Source organism: Rhinopithecus roxellana, chromosome 5, assembly GCF_007565055.1.
Source record: "Rhinopithecus roxellana isolate Shanxi Qingling chromosome 5, ASM756505v1, whole genome shotgun sequence".
In the NCBI taxonomy this organism is placed as follows: domain Eukaryota; kingdom Metazoa; phylum Chordata; class Mammalia; order Primates; family Cercopithecidae; genus Rhinopithecus; species Rhinopithecus roxellana.
Window position 1 is genome coordinate 30,832,794 of NC_044553.1, and position 15,515 is coordinate 30,848,308.

Below are 15,515 nucleotides of genomic sequence, written 5' to 3' on the forward strand. Positions count from 1 at the left end.
AGTTCCAGGCCAGCCTGGCCAACATGATGGAACCCCATCTCCAGAAAAACAAAAATACAAAAATTAGCTGGGCATGATGGTGGATGCCTGTAATCCCAGCTACTCGAGAGGCTGAGGTGGGAGAATAGCTTGAACACAGGAGGCAGAGATTGCAGTGAGCCGAGATCACGCCATTGCACTCCAGCTTGGGTGTCTTTTATTAACTCTTTTTTTGGGGCGGGGGAGAATGGAGTCTCGCTGTGTCGCCCAGGCTGGAGTGCAGTAGCGTGATCACGGCTCACTGCAAACTCTGCCTCCTGGGTTCACGCCATTCTCCTGCCTCAGCCTCTCAAGTAGCTGGGACTATAGGCGCCCACCACCACACCCAGCTAGTTATTTATTTATTTTTGTATTTTTAGTAGAGATAGGGTTTCACCGTATTAGCCAGGATGGTCTCGATCTCCTGACCTCGTGACCTCCCCGTCTCGGCCTCCCAAAGTGCTGGGATTACACGCGTGAGTCACCGCACCCAGTCTCTCCTTTTTTTTCTTCTTTTTTTTTTGAGACGGAGTCTCGCTCTGTTGCCAGGCTGGAGTACAGTGGTACAATCTCGGCTCACTGCAACCTCTGCCGCCTGGGTTACAGCGATTCTCCCGCCTCAGTCTCCCAAGTAGCTGCGACTACAGACGCGCGCCACCATGCCCAGCTAATTTTCGTATTTTTAGTAGAGATGGGGTTTCACCCATGTTGGCCTGGCCTGGGGTTGGCCAGGATGGTCTCAAACTCCTGACCTCAGGTGATCTGCCTGCCTCGGCCTCCCAAAGTGCTGAAATTACAAGTGTGAGCCATTGCGCCTGGCCATTTTTAAATTTTTTTATTTTTATTTATTTGTTTTGAGATGGAGTCTCTCTGTATCTCCCAGGCTGGAGTGCAGTGGCACGATATTGGCTCACTGCAACCTCCGCCTCCTGGGTTCAAGCAGTTCTCCTGCTTCAGCCTCCTAAGTAGCTGTGATTCCAGGAGCCTACCACCATGCCTGGCTAATTTTGTATTTTTGGTAGAGACGGGGTTTCACCATGTTGGCCAGTCTGGTCTCCAAATCCTGACCTCAGGTGATCCACCTGCCTCGGCCTTCCAAAGTGCTGGGATTACAGGCGTGAGCCACCGCGCCCAGCCTTTCTTATTAACCCCTTTTTTTTTTCCTTTGAGAAGGAGTCTGGCTCTGTCGCCCAGGCTGGAGTGCAGAGGTCCCATCGTGGCTCACTACAAACTCCGCCTCCCAGGTTCACGCCATTCTCCTGCCTTGAGGAAAGAGAGAGACCCTCTCATATTGTTTTATACTCAGTACCTGTTTTAACAAAAAAACAATGAAGGAAAACCAAAGACAGGCAGCCCGGTGCCAGGCCCAGAACCAGGCCTGGGTCTCCCTGGCCTAAACCCAGTAGTTAAAAATCAACTCATGACTTAGAAACCAATGTTCCTGACATTGTATAGAAGAACATTGTGAAACTCCCTGCCCTGTTCTGTTTCTCTCTGACTACCAGTGCATGAAACCCCTGTTACGTACCCCCTGCTTGCTCAAATCAATTACAACCCTTTCATATGAAATCTTTAGTGTTGTGAGCCTTTAAAAGGGACAGAAATTGTGCACTTGGGGAGCTTGGATTTTAAGGGAGTAGCTTGCTGATGCTCCCAGCTGAATAAAGCCATTCCTTCTACAACTGGGTGTCTGAGAGGTTTTGTCTGCGGCTCATCCTGCTACAGCCTCAGCCTCCCGAGTAGCTGGGACTACAGGCGCCTGCCACCACGCCCGGCTAATTTTTTCTATGTTTTAGTAGAGACGGGGTTTCACCGTGTTAGCCAGGATGGTCTCTGCTGACCTCGTGATTCACCTGCCTCGGCCTCCCAAAGTGCTGGGATTACAGGCATGAGCCACCGCGCCCAGCTTCTTATTAACTCTTTAACACTTGTTACTTTCTGTTTTTAAGAGCGGTCAGAGGCCAGGTGGATCGCCTAAGCTCTGGAGTTCGAGACCAGCCTGAGCAATGTGGTGAAACCCATCCCTTCAAGAAATACAAACAATAAAAAAACAAAAAATTAGCTGGGCGTAGTGGCATGCACCTGTAGTCCCAGCTACTCTGGAGAATAAGCTAGGAGAATCACTTGAGCGTGGGAGGTGGTGGTTGTAGTGAGCTGAGATTTTACCACTGCACTCCCATATGGGTTAGTGAGACCTTCCCAAAAAATAAAAAGGTTAGGTTCCAGGCTTAACACTCTGAAATAAGACATAATTTGGGTATTATTTATTTAATTTTATTACTTTTTTTTTTGTAGAGAAGTGGGGGTTGGGAGGCCGAGACGGGCGGATCACGAGGTCAGGAGATCGAGACCATCCTGGCTAACACGGTGAAACCCCGTCTCTACTAAAAATACAAAAAAACTAGCCGGGCGAAGTGGCGGGCGCCTGTAGTCCCAGCTACTCGGGAGGCTGAGGCAGGAGAATGGCGTAAACCCGGGAGGCGGAGCTTGCAGTGAGCTGAGATCCGGCCACTGCACTCCAGCCCGGGCGACAGAGTGAGACTCTGCCTCAAAAAAAAAAAAAAGAGAAGTGGGGGTTCTATGTGGCTCAAGCTAGTTTCAAACTCCTGGGCTCAAGCAATCCTCCTGCCTTTGCCTCCCAAAGTGCTAGGATTACTAGTGTGAACCACCATGCCCCACCTATTTTGGTATACTTTAATTATGTATTTCATTTTATACTTACTTTCTGTCAGCAAGTGATATTGATTTTAGACGTACTATAGGAATATGAAATTTGATTTATATCTTTTATTTAAGACTGATACAAAAATATTTAGTAATTGTCATTCAGATACTTTGGTATGGAAGAAATTGTGAGGATGGTTCTGATTGAGATTTATTACTTTCCATCAGCTCTATGTTAAGATGAAGCCAGTTTGAAGTTTGAACCTCAACTTGGTTGTGCTGTGGGCACTAGCTGAAGAGAGTCACAAGTTAATATTTACAACCAATCATTTCCTGTGCTATTTCATAAACATTTCTCCTTTATCCAGCTAATTCCTCAGGTCTGGAGGAGGGTCTTGTAGACAGATTAATGGAACTGGCAATGAGAATGAGTTTAATTTTTGCTTCCGGCCTTATTCCAGGCTCATTTTTTTTTTTTGAGACGGGATCTCGCACTGTCGCCCAGGCTGGAGTGCAATGGTGCGATCTCGGCTCACTGCAACCTCCGCCTCCCGGGTTCTAGCGATTCTCCTGCCTCAGCCTCCTAAGTAGCTGGGATTACAGGCGCGCGCCACCATGCCAGGCTAATTTTTTTGTATATTTAGTAGAGAGGGGGTTTCACCATGTTGGCCAGGCAGCTGGTCTCGAACTCCTGACATCCTGATCTGCCCACCTTGGCCTCCCAAATTGCTGGGATTACAGGCGTGAGCCACCGCGCCCGGCCTTCCAGGGTCTTAATACAAAACCAGGTGTGGCTGGTGGCGATGGTCAGTGAGGAAAGGTCCAGAGGGGAAAAGCGGACATACTATGTGCATTATCTAATCTCAGCCAGTGATCCAACTCCATAGTCTGTGACTTTTAGAGTCCTCCAATACTTCCAAGCTGCATCTTCACATTTAAACTTTCTGGGGGAAAACGAGCAGGGACGAGTTTTAGGAAATACCAGATGTGGCTGCGATTTTCTACAGTGAAGGGGCGTGGAAGGGGACAATGGCAATAGAAGCGGGTTTCTGAAGTTGTGTTTGTACTTGATTTTAAGCGAGCTGTGAACAACCCGTGTCCAAATAAGTGGCTGAGAGGTGATCCTAAGAACAAGTTCAGTCGTAGAGTACTCGTAACACAGAACTGGCTGAAACCCCGCCCTCCGTCTCCGGGCTTTCTTTCAGGGCGACTTTGTCAGTACCCCAAACTGTCCCCGCATGAGGTCACTCTGCACGGTCACGTGCTCGAGGCCACGGGAGCGCCACATCGCCAGCCGCACCCCTCCACCCCCACTCTGCCCACGTGACCCGGCCTAGTTTCTCCAGGCCCATCCCTACGCCTCACTCGTGAGGCCCCGCCCCACGCTGAGCGCTCCGCCCGCGACCCTCCGCCACTTACCCTCCCCTGCTCAAGCACGACCCGTGGACCCACGTGCTTTTTCTTGTCCAATGGGAGCCGGCTCCCGGGGGCGAAGGGGCGGGGAGGAAAGGAACGACTGCGTTACGTTGCGAGAAGGGGCGGGACCTGCAACGTCGGACAGAACGAGGGGACGTAACGGAGGCAGGTCGGAGCCGCTGCCGTCGCCATGACCCGTGAGCACCGAGCCCTCTTCTCCTTGCCCTTTTCTTTCCGTTCACCCTAAACACCACCGCCGAGTCGCCTGCTTTGACCTTCGGTAGCTTCCCTAGCGAGGCCTTTCTCTGGGCGCGCTATGTAGCCACCCTCACACTCGGTGCCCGGAAATCGAGCCCTTTGCCTACGGCCACTTCACGGGACCACCCCTTCGCGTTAGGCATAGGCCCTCCCGGATCTTCCGCGGTGTGAGGAGAAGGCTAGTGCTCCGGTGATAGGCCCAGAGCCCCCTACTCCACAAGTCAACCCATCCCCCACAGAGACCCAAACCGTCCACACACACCCCGCCAGCTGTTTGGGGCCCACGCTGCCCCAAAACATGCCTCCAGCTGGCCCCTTGGACCCCTTTTCTCCGCTCCTCATTTTGACCTGGCCCGTGGCAGATTCGCCACTCCCCCCTACCCCAAGCAGCCTGGGCCTCGAAGTGGACCGTTGTCGGGGCCCGGGGATTGAAGTGGTGTTGGATCCTGCTGCTGGCCGTGCTGGGGTAGAAGGGTCGCCGGTGTGTGGACAGAGCGGCCCCCGCATCTCACCTTTAATCTTCTTTCCTTAGGCGGTAACCAGCGTGAGCTCGCCCGCCAGAAGAATATGAAAAAGCAGAGCGACTCGGTTAAGGGAAAGCGCCGAGATGACGGGCTTTCTGCTGCCGCCCGCAAGCAGAGGTAGCCCCAGGGAGGGGAGGGAAAGGGACGGTGGAGACCTGGGTTAGACCAAGGGTTACAGCAGGAGAGACCTACCTCAGGGCTTGAATCTGGACTAGTCGTGAGGAGCAGAGTGCATTGCTTCCTCTAGGGTTTTATTTCCTCCCCACCCTCCAAATTGTCAGCTCACAGCCTTACAGGAAAGGACGGGGGCGGGCACCTGCCCTCAGTCTGATTTCTGAGCGTCCCTGGGTCTGACCTTAAGGGCAAGGGCAGGGAGCTTCACATTTCAAATACAGTTGTGGTTATGGCAGCCCAGTACTTTTGGCCCTCCTTGCTGTTCGGTTTTCCTCCCTTCTCCCAACCTATTCACTGGTGTTGCTGGGTGTGGTACTCAACAGAATAGAGAGCCTTGGGCCTGTGTCGCCAGACTTCTGACCCCTTGGGCAACAGCCAGATGGAGACTGGTTGCCTTTTGAGCCTCAGCTCTCTTCCTCTTGTTCTCCTAGGGTGGGAGTACAGCAGCCAAACGCTGAACTTAGTCCCATCCACTTCCATCTTATCCTTTGTGCCCTTCATCCCCCTGCATCTTGTCCTTTTTGCCCTCTGGTACCTCCCAGTGCCCCATCATCTCTACCCCCAGGGACTCGGAGATCATGCAGCAGAAGCAGAAAAAGGCAAACGAGAAGAAGGAGGAACCCAAGTAGCTTTGTGGCTTCGTGTCCAACCCTCTTGCCCTTCGCCTGTGTGCCTGGAGCCAGTCCCACCACGCTCGCGTTTCCTCCTGTAGTGCTCACAGGTCCCAGCACCGATGGCATTCCCTTTGCCCTGAGTCTGCAGTGGGTCCCTTTTGTGCTTCCTTCCCCTCAGGTAGCCTCTCTCCCCCTGGGCCACTCCCGGGGGTGAGGGGGTTACCCCTTCCCAGTGTTTTTTATTCCTGTGGGGCTCACCCCAAAGTATTAAAAGTAGCTTTGTAATTCCTTGAGCGCCTGGTTTGACTGGGGACTTGGGGGGATGGGGTTGGAGGAATGACTGCCCTTTCCCACCAAAAAGGAAGAACTCTTTAGACTCAGATTGTGGATACAGGCTTAATCAGTGAAACATCACAGAAGCCTTTTATTATGCAATGACAACCAAACAAGTACTCCGGATATGCGGTAGAGGAATCCTCCAAGAACCATAGAGACTTCTTTTCTGTGATTTTTGTTCCCCACCCTTGAACACCATCTCTAGGATGGAGTTGGCCTAAGAGTGAAGGCTGCAAGATCTGTGTTTATGCCTCTCTTCCTCATTCTTCCTCAGTTTGTTCGTCTACTTGAAAGTTGGCCAAAAAATCCTGCTGCTCACCAACTTCCCATGGTCAGCTGCTGTCAAGTGTTCACATTCTCTTCTGTCATTCCTCATGGAATGAGGGTGGTTTTGTCTTCCCGCTTCCCTTGACCTCAAGATCAGGATTAAAACCTGGGGTAGCTCTGTGCTCCTTTCTTCCTATGCCCTGGTTTGTTCTGTGTCCGGGCTTCTTATATCCGTGTGCCCAGGGCTGAACTGCTTATTTTCCTTTCTCCAAGGGCAATGCCGAGTCTTCAGTCCCTGTTGGTCTTTCCCCACCCCCACTTCCAGCCCAAGAGCCAGGAAAAGGCTGGTGCCACACTGTCTGCTGGGAGCAGCAGTGGTTCCTGAGCTGCTGATTTGGGTGTTAGGCTCTTGAGCTGGGATGCAGAAACAGTAGCTCCAGTGAGTCAGACACTCTGCCCAGCGCATTAGACTGTATTGGACCACTTCTTCGAGTTCATAGTATTGACTTCAGCCCAAAGGGAGATAACTCCCCATGTGTCCTTGAGGTATTGAGCTGGGCTGGACAGTTCCCCTTGAGCCAACTCTAGGAGTACAATGTCAGGGGAACCCCAGTTTGTGAAAAGGACTTAGACTGGAGGATATTTGTTATCTGGGGATATGATGCGGTGGCGGCGGCGCCTCAAGAGAAGGGGCTGGGGTTTCTGGGTGGGGGACCAACAGAGTGGTGCCAGTAACAGCCCCAGATAGAGGAGTACGCAGGCCCAGCATGAGGCAACCTTGACCCAGAAGGTGGCCCAGCTACCCTTGATGAAGGTCTTTTCCAGTTCTGCTTCCTCATAGCTGTGTAACCAAAGGCTCTGGTTAGAGAGTATGAAGGGTCTTAGCTTTTAGATGTGGTCTACCTCCTCACCAATTATGGCAGACCCACGTGTCTGGAATGGCCTTGAATTGCTCTTTCTGTAAAACAGCTCTTCAGGAGAGTATCTAAGGCCCACCTCCATCTTACCTGAACCAGTTGGTAAGGGTAACCATGACATAGAGTGAGGCAAGGAAGAAGACGAAGTGGAAGGCAGAATAGTTGTAGGAAAGATGCTGGACTTGGACTGGAGGAGCTGGAGGGGTCTCTCGGTCAGCTGGCCTAGCAGCACCACCCCTTTGCCCTGGAGAGATGAAATGGCTGCTGGGAGCAGTGCTGCCGAAACACCTCTTCTCCTCTCCCCCAACTACCTTTGTTAAGGCTCTTGAGGGTTCTTACGGCACTCCACAGAGATCCACCACTTCGGTTTCTCACTTGGCACTCACCTTCGTCTGCCTCCACTATTTCAGGGCAGCAGAAACACAGTGAGGGCTTCTGCAAAACATAACGCAGGTTTTGGAATGGTCTTAAAAGATGTGAGGGTGTTAATCTAGGAAACTTCCCTCGTGAAAAGATTGGTCTAGTATTAAAAAGTGGAGGCACACCTGGGTTCAAATTCTAGCTCCAGCATATAACTGGCTGTGCAGACTTTGGTAAGATGTTTAATCTTTTGTGCCTCGATTTTCTCCATTTGTAAAATGGAGCAAATACCTACCTCACAGGGTTGTTGTGAGGGTTAAATTAAATGAGATTATGTAAAAGTATCTAGCACAGTTGCCTAGCACATTGTGGGTACTCAATAAAAGGTAATAGCTATAATCAGCATTCTGGGTAGAGGTTGGTAGGATGTGTGTGTGTCTTTGTGTGGGGGAGGGAGGGTGTTGGGGTATTGAGCTCTTTCTCCTCACCTGAAACTCATAGCGGTAAACCTTGACAATCCACAAGGGTCCAAATACCTCAGCCAGGTAGGAGGCCTCATTGCTGAGAAATAATAGAGTTCTTAAGCTCGTCTAGTTAAATAGGTATTATCTGGGGGCATTTACTACCAATTGGTCCATACTGGTAATCCTCAAGAGGGTACCATACTCCCTGTGCCTTTTTCCACCAAAGATTTGGAATTCTATTCATGGGAGAGCCCTAAGATCTTTGGACGTATTTTAAATTCTCAAATATTCCCCCAACCCCCTTCATCTCATACAGATCATCTAACAAAGTACTATTCTTAGAATTTGTCCCTGTTTGTGGAAAGCTTTTCTCACTCTAGTCTTGCTCTAAACTATGGTCCCAGACATTCTCCTGACCATCCTTCCCTGTCTTGGGCACCGTCCTTTCATACCTCCACCCTTGACACCTTTACGCACCAAGCAAAAAGCACACAAGCATACATGATGCCAGCACTCAGCATTGCTAGAGAGGTATCTGGTGTTTGGGGTTCCATTTTACTCAGGCCAGGGAGGCACAGGGTGTGATTCTGTCCTTGAAGGATTACTGGGAAGGGACAACAGAAGAGATGGGTATTAAGAACAATGAGCTAGGTATTTGGCAGGGGCAAAAAAAGGTCTTAGCATGGAGGATCCAGGTCCTGTCCCTTACCTCTCTCTGGAGGACGGCTGGACAGCGCAGAGAAAGTCAGATACATGATGTAGCAGCTGATGACAGAAGCTTGTAGAAGGCCAGAGCGGGGTTGCTCTGGGGAGTGAGTATCACTGCTTTAGTCTACAGGCTGGCAATTTCCTCCATTTCTACCCCCACTTGTACTTCTGTCTCCCCATCCCTTGGTGGGGGTGGGGAAGCAGAGATTCTTTTATGAAATAATTGAGATTAGGGAGGTAATGAAACTTGCTACGCTTTTAAGGCCCCCAAAACCTGGAATGTACCCACTGAGGCGGATGCAAGGAGCGATGGAGAGGAAGGAGATGAGGCCACAGAAGCAAAGGTGCAGACTGAGGAGCATCTTGTTGAGCAGGCAGCCAGCTGGGTGTGTATAGTAGCGGAATAGGAGCACAGCTCCCACACCTGCCATGCTGTAGAATCCTAGGGTGGCCAGCAGGACAGCCAGGAACCAGCTGCAGTCTTGAGCTGCACCTGTCTGCCTAAGGGTGGAAAGTCGGCAGTGGCTTGGAGCTCCAACTTTTTTTTTTTTTTTTTGAGATGGGAGTCTTGCTCTGTCGCCCAGGCTGGAGTGCAATGGCATGGTTTCGGCTCATTGCAATCTCCACCTCCTGGGTTCAAGTGATTCTCCTACTTCAGCCTCCTGAGTAGCTGGGATTATAGGTGCCTACCACCATGTCTGGCTAATTTTTGTTTTTACTAGAGATGGGGTTTCACCATGTTGGCCAGGCTGGTCTCGAACTCCTGACCTCATGATCCACCCACCTTGGCCTCCCAAAGTGCTGGGATTACAGGCGAGAGCCACTGGGCCCAGCCAGTGCTCCAACTCTTTTACCCATTACCAACTATTCCCATGTTCCCAGAAGACTGCTGTGACTCTCCATCCTACTTGGCTCACACACTCATCACATTCCTAAGCTTTTTTTTGATACTGCTCAGTGGGAAGCTGTGGGACCAGTGTTCTGCCGTGCCTTGCCCAGCCCTCTCCCTGTAGTATTACTAGAAACCTCCCCAGGAAGAGGCTTTAGGGTTATGTGCCCCTTACCAGTTCTTGTTCCAGGAATGGGCAAAAGCTGTAATAAGCACCAACTGCAGTAGGATGAATGCAAAGCCTCCGCAGATGCCAATGTAATGCCATGCTGCAAGATGGGCACCGGTGGAAAATTGTGGTCAAATCGTTACTTTTTTTTTTTTTTGAGAGGGAGCCTTGCTCTGTCACCCAGGCTAGAGTGCAGTGGCGTGATCTCAGCTCACTGCAACCTCTGCCTCCTGGGATCAAGTGATTCTCCTGCCTCCACCTCCCGAGTAGCTGGGATTACAGGTGCGTGCCACCACGCCCGGCTAATATGTTGAATTTTTAGTAGAGATGGGGTTTCACCATGTTAGCCAGGATGGTCTCAATCTCCTGACCTCATGATCCGCCCGCCTCAGCTTCCTAAAGTGCTGGGAATACAGGTGTGAGCCACCGCACCCGGCTGTTACTCCTCTTGTTACCCACTTGTTATCTTAGAAAACTTAGCCTACTCCTGCCAAGAGTATGGGAGGGAGAGTACCTGGGAAGAGATGCTCATCAGGAATGCAGAAGGCAAGAGCACAGAGACCTAACAGGAACAGCAGCTTGAGGAGCCAGAAGCTGCTTAGGAGGGAGAAAGAAAACCAGACTCAGAAGAAAAGGCAAAGGACAGTGAAGAGTGCCTATGGGCAAAGGCAAAAGAGAAACCAAAAATATAGGAAAGAGGACAGAAGAGACAAGGAGGAACCAATCCCAAATGAGAGGGGGCTGGGACAGGCCTACTGCCCCTTATTCCAAATTCTAACTCAAAGATACTTAAATAATAGCATCTGGGCAATGTTTTACAGTTTATAAAGGATTATGTTACCAAGATAACCCACTGTTATCTTCATTTTAGATGCTAGGAGCACAAAGAGGATAAGTGTCTGGCTCAAGGTTATACAGCAAGTACACCAGAAGCAGGGACTTAAACCTGTTTTCTGTCTTTTTACAGTGCTATTACTTCATTCCGGAATTTCCTTTACCCAGCTTGTGTCTACCTTCCCTCCTCTGTCCCCTCCCCACCCAGAAAGTACACACAAACCTATTATGCAGCTGTGCCCGCGGGCTGGTGGGGGAGTGGAGGTGGACCAGCAACACAGCCTGCAGCAGGTGGAAGGTGGCGGTTCCTGCACATACTCGGTACACAGCCCCAGAGCCACTGAGCACTGGACAGTCAGAGAGGCCAAACAGGTGGGCACACAACCCCGAGGGCATCTGGATCTGGGAGTGTGTGTGTGAGAAACGGCAGGGCAAGTCATAATGCATGGAAAGGTACCTACTTGTCACGGGTATGACCACTCATTTGTCTCCTGCCCCCAACCGAAATCTATCTTAGGGTTTTTCCTTTTATCTCTTCCCACCTGACAACCCCACCCCCTCTCACTTACCCTGTGTGTCTTGCCCCACACCCTTTCCACTACTGTCCTTGACAGCAGGAGGCAGCAGATTGCTGAGGCCCCCACATGGAGGAGGATGTAGAACAGGCGGCTGCAAGTGGATGCGGTGAGAGAGGGCCACCTAGAGTGGCAGCAGCTGGCACAAGGAGCAGGCCCACAGCAGCACACCTGGGGGTAGAGCAGATGCAAGGCAGCGAGGTGGAGACTTGCTGAGGAAAGGCATACGTTAATGTATGTGTGAGGTTAACCTAGGAGGCTGAATTCCAAAATTTCCCCTTCCCCTTTCTTCCTTTTACTCAGGTTCTGTTTCAAGCTGATTCCAGCCATTTGGGATTGCCTTCCACTGACAACTTAGTAGGGCTTTCATTGTAAGCAGGCTTGAGATACCTGACCTTTCTCTAGACCTAAACACCTGGGGCTGGGAACATGGCGGGAGACATTTACAGATTACCGGGGGCAAAGTACCAGAATGACATTAGAGGAGAAAAGAGGCCTGTCGTTCTTATTGGCTTCTGCATGTTTTCCTCCCCAGCTTCGGCCACTCTACCATTCGCACCCTCTCACCTGACAGAAGGGGCTTTTCACTAGGACACTGCTGCCTCCGCTGCGCTGCTGTGCCAGGCCCAGGGAGGTGCTGGGGCTGGGGACGGGCTTGTCACCCACCATCCTTGTCCCAGGGATTAGGTTTAGGTCCACCAGATGGAAGGCAGATGAGAGCAGCAGCTGCTTCTGTCCTCAGCCCATTGGACTGCCACTGTGTTGGGGCTGAGCACCGGGTCCCGGGCAGAATGCGGACGTCTGGAAGAGAACACTGACCTCCAGGATGTGGTAAATGCAAACGCCCTGTGAAGGAGCTTTGTCCTCAGGGCCTCAACACTGCGGCCACTCAGGCTGTTCTCTCCAGATTATGGGGAAGTTTGTCTATCTGGCCCCCTGTGGATTAGCATTCTTAAATTGGTTTAGGATTAGACGTCATCCATTCAGGTTGAACGGAGTTCCCTGAGGTGGGTGCGTCTCTATGTGTTGAGGAAACTATTCCTAGTTTATGAGGTGGTAAGGATGTCGGTGGGGTGGGCTGGAGCGGTGACGGGTTAGGTCTGAGAGAAAGCCCTTGCACAAAACACTGTACAAACCCGAAAGGAAGTCTGAGAGACGAACCACCTTCCTCGCTGAAGCTTCTAGAACTCGAGCAGAAAGAAGGTGTGGCCCAGGGCCAGCTCCGCCTCCTCCCCGAGCGGAAGCTGTGTATCAGTTGCCGGAAGTCGCCGTGAGGTGGGGCTTATGCGGCGGCGTGGTGAAATAGATATGGCGACTGAGGGAGATGTGGAGCTGGAGTTAGAGACTGAGACCAGTGGACCAGAGCGGCCTCCCGAGAAGCCACGGAAGCATGACAGCGGTGCGGCGGACTTGGAGCGGGTCACCGACTATGCGGAGGAGAAGGAGATCCAGAGTTCCAATCTGGAGACGGTGAGGTTGGCCAAGAGCATGTCGGGGCGGGCTGAGAGCAGAGGGGGGCTCCGAGTCTGTAGCTGGAAGCCAGCACTCCAAGACGGGGTTCTGATCCCGATGGCAGGAGGAGGCAGTAGGGTAGAGCCGAGGGAAACAAGGGTCACCGGAGCCCGCCGCTTGCCTAAAGGAGCTTGATAGGGGGTTTAAGGGGACCTCAGGTGCATAGAATGGAATTAAACATGGTCCTTGCTACCTGGTAACACTTGTCATCGTGAATCCATACATGAACCGCTTGTTTTATTGGCCTTGTAGATTATTGGGAATTGTGGGTAGCGGTGCAGTAACTAGACCTGCCTTTGCCACAGGCCATGTCTGTGATTGGAGACAGAAGGTCCCGGGAGCAGAAAGCCAAACAGGAGCGGTAAGTCTTCAGGGGCAGCCAACTTTTAACAGTTCTTCCCTCCCCGCTCCCCAGACAAAAATAGAAACCATTATTAAGCCTTTATACCGCTCTTCAACTTTATCACAAATTCCTGCAGATCTAGGCGCCACAACTTAGTAGTAGAAAGCCTCCTGGCAACTCCTGCTGCCAAGACTCCAGGGGAAAGGAGTATTAGTGGGAGTTTTTATTTTTTATTTTTATTTTTTTCTGAGACGGAGTTTTGCTCTTGTTGCCCAGGCTGGAGTGCAATGGCACGATCTCAGCTCACTGCAACCTCCGCCTCCCATGTTCCAGCGATTCTCCTACCTCAGCGTCCCTAGTAGCTGGGATTACAGGCATGTGCCACCACGCCCGGCTAATTTTGTATTTTTAGTAGAGACGGGATTCCCGGCTAATTTTGTATTTTTAGTAGAGACGGGATTTCTCTATGTTGGTCAGGCAGGTCTCAAACTCCCGACCTCAGGTAATCCGCCCGCCTCCGCCTCCGCCTCCCACAGTGATGGGATTATAGGCGGGAGGTCCCGCGCCCGGCCCTGGAGTTTTTACTTTCAATCAAGGGCTTATCAAGATTTTTTTTACAGGGCACATCTGGGAATGACCCTTCCTGGGAGTTTATGGTGTTGGTTGAGAATGAGGCCTAATATATTTAAACATTTGCAGGGAGAAAGAACTGGCAAAAGTCACTATCAAGAAGGAAGATCTGGAGCTGATAGTGAGTAGTAGTGCCTAAGTACTGTATGGGGAGGGGAGGCTATTCTGCTTAATTTGGGTTGTTTCCTGAAACAAGCGGAGTCAGAATATTTGGTTGCACATTAATGCCTGGGAATCATCTATATAACATGGTTTTTTTCTGCAGATGACCGAGATGGAGATATCTCGAGCAGCAGCAGAACGCAGCTTGCGGGAACACATGGGCAACGTGGTAGAGGCGCTTATTGCCCTAACCAACTGACGCGTGCTTCCACAAATATACCTACTGGATTAATTTATGGCAATAAAATTTTTTTTGTCTTTTTCAGTTTTATCATCTTGGGTCAAGTGGAGTATATACTATATATATTCTATTTTGTGGGGAATTTATATGTTGGAGAATAACTGAATTTGAGTGACCCATTAAAATCTAGCACACCTGTATGAAAAATTAGTGTAGAAGAATACCTCATGTGCAGATGCTAGGGGGCAGGACAGTCTCATTCATCTGACTAGCTCTCAACAGTAAATAAGGTACATCTGGAGTCTCAGCAGTTACTGTACTCAAATGGTATGTGTCTCCAAGACAGCTTATGAATATCTAAAAGGCCAGCTACCTGCCTAGGAGCCACTATACGTATAGATAGATGTAAATTATGAACCCAGTTCATAGGCCACCTTGAGTTAGGATTTTGGTACCTACAACATGCTTGATTTCGAGTGATTAAAAAAAAAAAGAATTTGGCTGGACGCCGTGGCTGACGTCTCTAATCCCAGCACTTTGGGAGGCCGAGGCAGGCAGATCACGAGCTCAGGAGTTCGACCAGCCTGGCCAACACGTGAAACCCCATCTCTACTAAAAAGAAAAATTAGCCAGGCATGGTGGCGGGCACCTGTAATCCCAGCTACTCGGGAGGCTAAGGCAGGAGAATTGCTTGAAACTGGAAAGCAGAGGTTCCAGTGAGCTGAGATCACACCACTATACTCCAGCCTGGGTGAAAGAGTGAAACTCCATCTCAAAAAAAAAAAAAAAGCCGGGCGCAGTGGCTCACACCTGTAATCCTAGCACTTTGGGAGGCTAAGGTGGATCATGAGGTCAGGAGTTCAAGAAAAGCCTGAACAACATGGTGAAACCCTGTCTCTACTAAAAATACAAAAAAAAAAAAAAAAAAAAAAAATTAGCCAGGTGTGGTAGCGCATGCCTGTAGTCCCAGCTACTCAGGAAGCCGAGGCAGAAGAATCACTTGAACCAGGGAGGTGGAGGTTGCAGTGAGTTGAGATTGTGCCACTGTAACTCCAGCCTGGGTGATGGAATGAGGCTGTGTCAAAAACAAAACCAAACAAAGAATTTAGGGGCCAGGCATGGTGGCTCACGCCTGTAATCCCAACACCTTGGAAAGCTGAGGCAAGAGGATCACTTGAGACCAGCTTGGGCAACACGGTGAGACTTCGTCTCTACTGGCCTCCCCTCCCCACCCAACCCCCGGCCAAAAAAAGAATTTAGATGCCTGAGGGTTAGAACATGGTAAGACTAGAAGATACCAAAGGTTGGGCCAGGTGTGGTGACTCATGCCTATAACCCCAGCACTTTGGGGAGGCTGAGCTGGCAGGACTGCACGAAGTCAGGATTTCCAGAACAGCCTGGGCAACATAGCATAACCTTGTCTCTACTAAAATTAAAAAAAAAAAAAGCCAGGCATAGTGGCATGTGCCCACCTATGGTCCCAGCTCCTCTGGAGGCCGA

The 15,515-nt window shown here is 50.7% G+C and overlaps 3 protein-coding genes across 7 annotated transcripts; 2 read left to right on the top strand and 1 right to left on the bottom strand.

Annotated features, from left to right (window-relative positions):
- Nucleotides 1-3,892: 3,892 nt before the first annotated feature.
- SERF2 (small EDRK-rich factor 2) lies at nucleotides 3,893-6,456 on the top strand. 3 transcript variants are annotated; one of them, XM_010385242.2, is made up of 3 exons: nucleotides 3,893-4,295; nucleotides 4,889-4,997; nucleotides 5,597-6,456. In XM_010385242.2, the coding sequence occupies exons 1-3, from the start codon at nucleotides 4,289-4,291 to the stop codon at nucleotides 5,880-5,882; spliced, it is 402 nt and encodes a 133-aa protein (XP_010383544.1). In that variant the 5' UTR covers nucleotides 3,893-4,288; the 3' UTR covers nucleotides 5,883-6,456. The 3 variants fall into 3 exon arrangements, with proteins under 3 accessions (XP_010383544.1, XP_010383545.1, XP_030787148.1); XM_010385243.2 differs by having other exon boundaries at nucleotides 5,620-5,961; XM_030931288.1 differs by lacking the exon at nucleotides 3,893-4,295 and adding an exon at nucleotides 4,360-4,378 and having other exon boundaries at nucleotides 5,620-5,962.
- Nucleotides 6,457-6,878: 422 nt separating this feature from the next.
- Nucleotides 6,879-11,883, bottom strand: SERINC4 (serine incorporator 4). Its single transcript, XM_030931289.1, has 12 exons — nucleotides 11,755-11,883; nucleotides 11,182-11,358; nucleotides 10,836-11,014; nucleotides 10,293-10,372; nucleotides 9,785-9,878; nucleotides 9,010-9,221; nucleotides 8,722-8,817; nucleotides 8,490-8,616; nucleotides 8,037-8,109; nucleotides 7,575-7,623; nucleotides 7,279-7,432; nucleotides 6,879-7,112 (listed from the first exon to the last, which is right to left on the bottom strand). The coding sequence occupies exons 1-12, from the start codon at nucleotides 11,854-11,856 to the stop codon at nucleotides 6,899-6,901; spliced, it is 1,557 nt and encodes a 518-aa protein (XP_030787149.1). The 5' UTR covers nucleotides 11,857-11,883; the 3' UTR covers nucleotides 6,879-6,898.
- On the top strand, nucleotides 10,062-14,108 carry HYPK (huntingtin interacting protein K). 3 transcript variants are annotated; one of them, XM_030931287.1, is made up of 5 exons: nucleotides 10,062-12,018; nucleotides 12,366-12,657; nucleotides 13,005-13,060; nucleotides 13,742-13,793; nucleotides 13,938-14,108. In XM_030931287.1, the coding sequence occupies exons 2-5, from the start codon at nucleotides 12,472-12,474 to the stop codon at nucleotides 14,031-14,033; spliced, it is 390 nt and encodes a 129-aa protein (XP_030787147.1). In that variant the 5' UTR covers nucleotides 10,062-12,018; nucleotides 12,366-12,471; the 3' UTR covers nucleotides 14,034-14,108. The 3 variants fall into 3 exon arrangements, with proteins under 3 accessions (XP_030787147.1, XP_010383547.1, XP_010383548.1); XM_010385245.2 differs by having other exon boundaries at nucleotides 10,062-12,657; XM_010385246.2 differs by lacking the exons at nucleotides 13,005-13,060; nucleotides 13,938-14,108 and having other exon boundaries at nucleotides 10,062-12,657; nucleotides 13,742-13,801.
- The last annotated feature ends 1,407 nt before the right edge of the window (nucleotides 14,109-15,515 follow it).

What these genes read in the sequence shown, in the direction of transcription:
- SERF2 (XM_010385242.2), top strand. An exon ending in GCTGCCGCCCGCAAGCAGAG is followed by an intron (nt 4,998 to 5,596) that starts GTAGCCCCAGGG and finishes GGTACCTCCCAG; the next exon opens with TGCCCCATCATCTCTACCCC.
- SERINC4 (XM_030931289.1), bottom strand. Translation starts at nt 11,856, where the DNA reads ATGGTGGGTGACAAGCCCGTCCCCAGCCCCAGCACCTCCCTGGGCCTG. An exon ending in TGTGGGGCAAGACACACAGG is followed by an intron (nt 11,015 to 11,181) that starts GTAAGTGAGAGG and finishes ACACACTCCCAG; the next exon opens with ATCCAGATGCCCTCGGGGTT. An exon ending in CATTCCTGGAACAAGAACTG is followed by an intron (nt 9,222 to 9,784) that starts GTAAGGGGCACA and finishes TTCCACCCTTAG; the next exon opens with GCAGACAGGTGCAGCTCAAG.
- HYPK (XM_010385245.2), top strand. Translation starts at nt 12,472, where the DNA reads ATGCGGCGGCGTGGTGAAATAGATATGGCGACTGAGGGAGATGTGGAG. An exon ending in AGAGTTCCAATCTGGAGACG is followed by an intron (nt 12,658 to 13,004) that starts GTGAGGTTGGCC and finishes CCTTTGCCACAG; the next exon opens with GCCATGTCTGTGATTGGAGA. An exon ending in AGGAAGATCTGGAGCTGATA is followed by an intron (nt 13,794 to 13,937) that starts GTGAGTAGTAGT and finishes TTTTTTCTGCAG; the next exon opens with ATGACCGAGATGGAGATATC.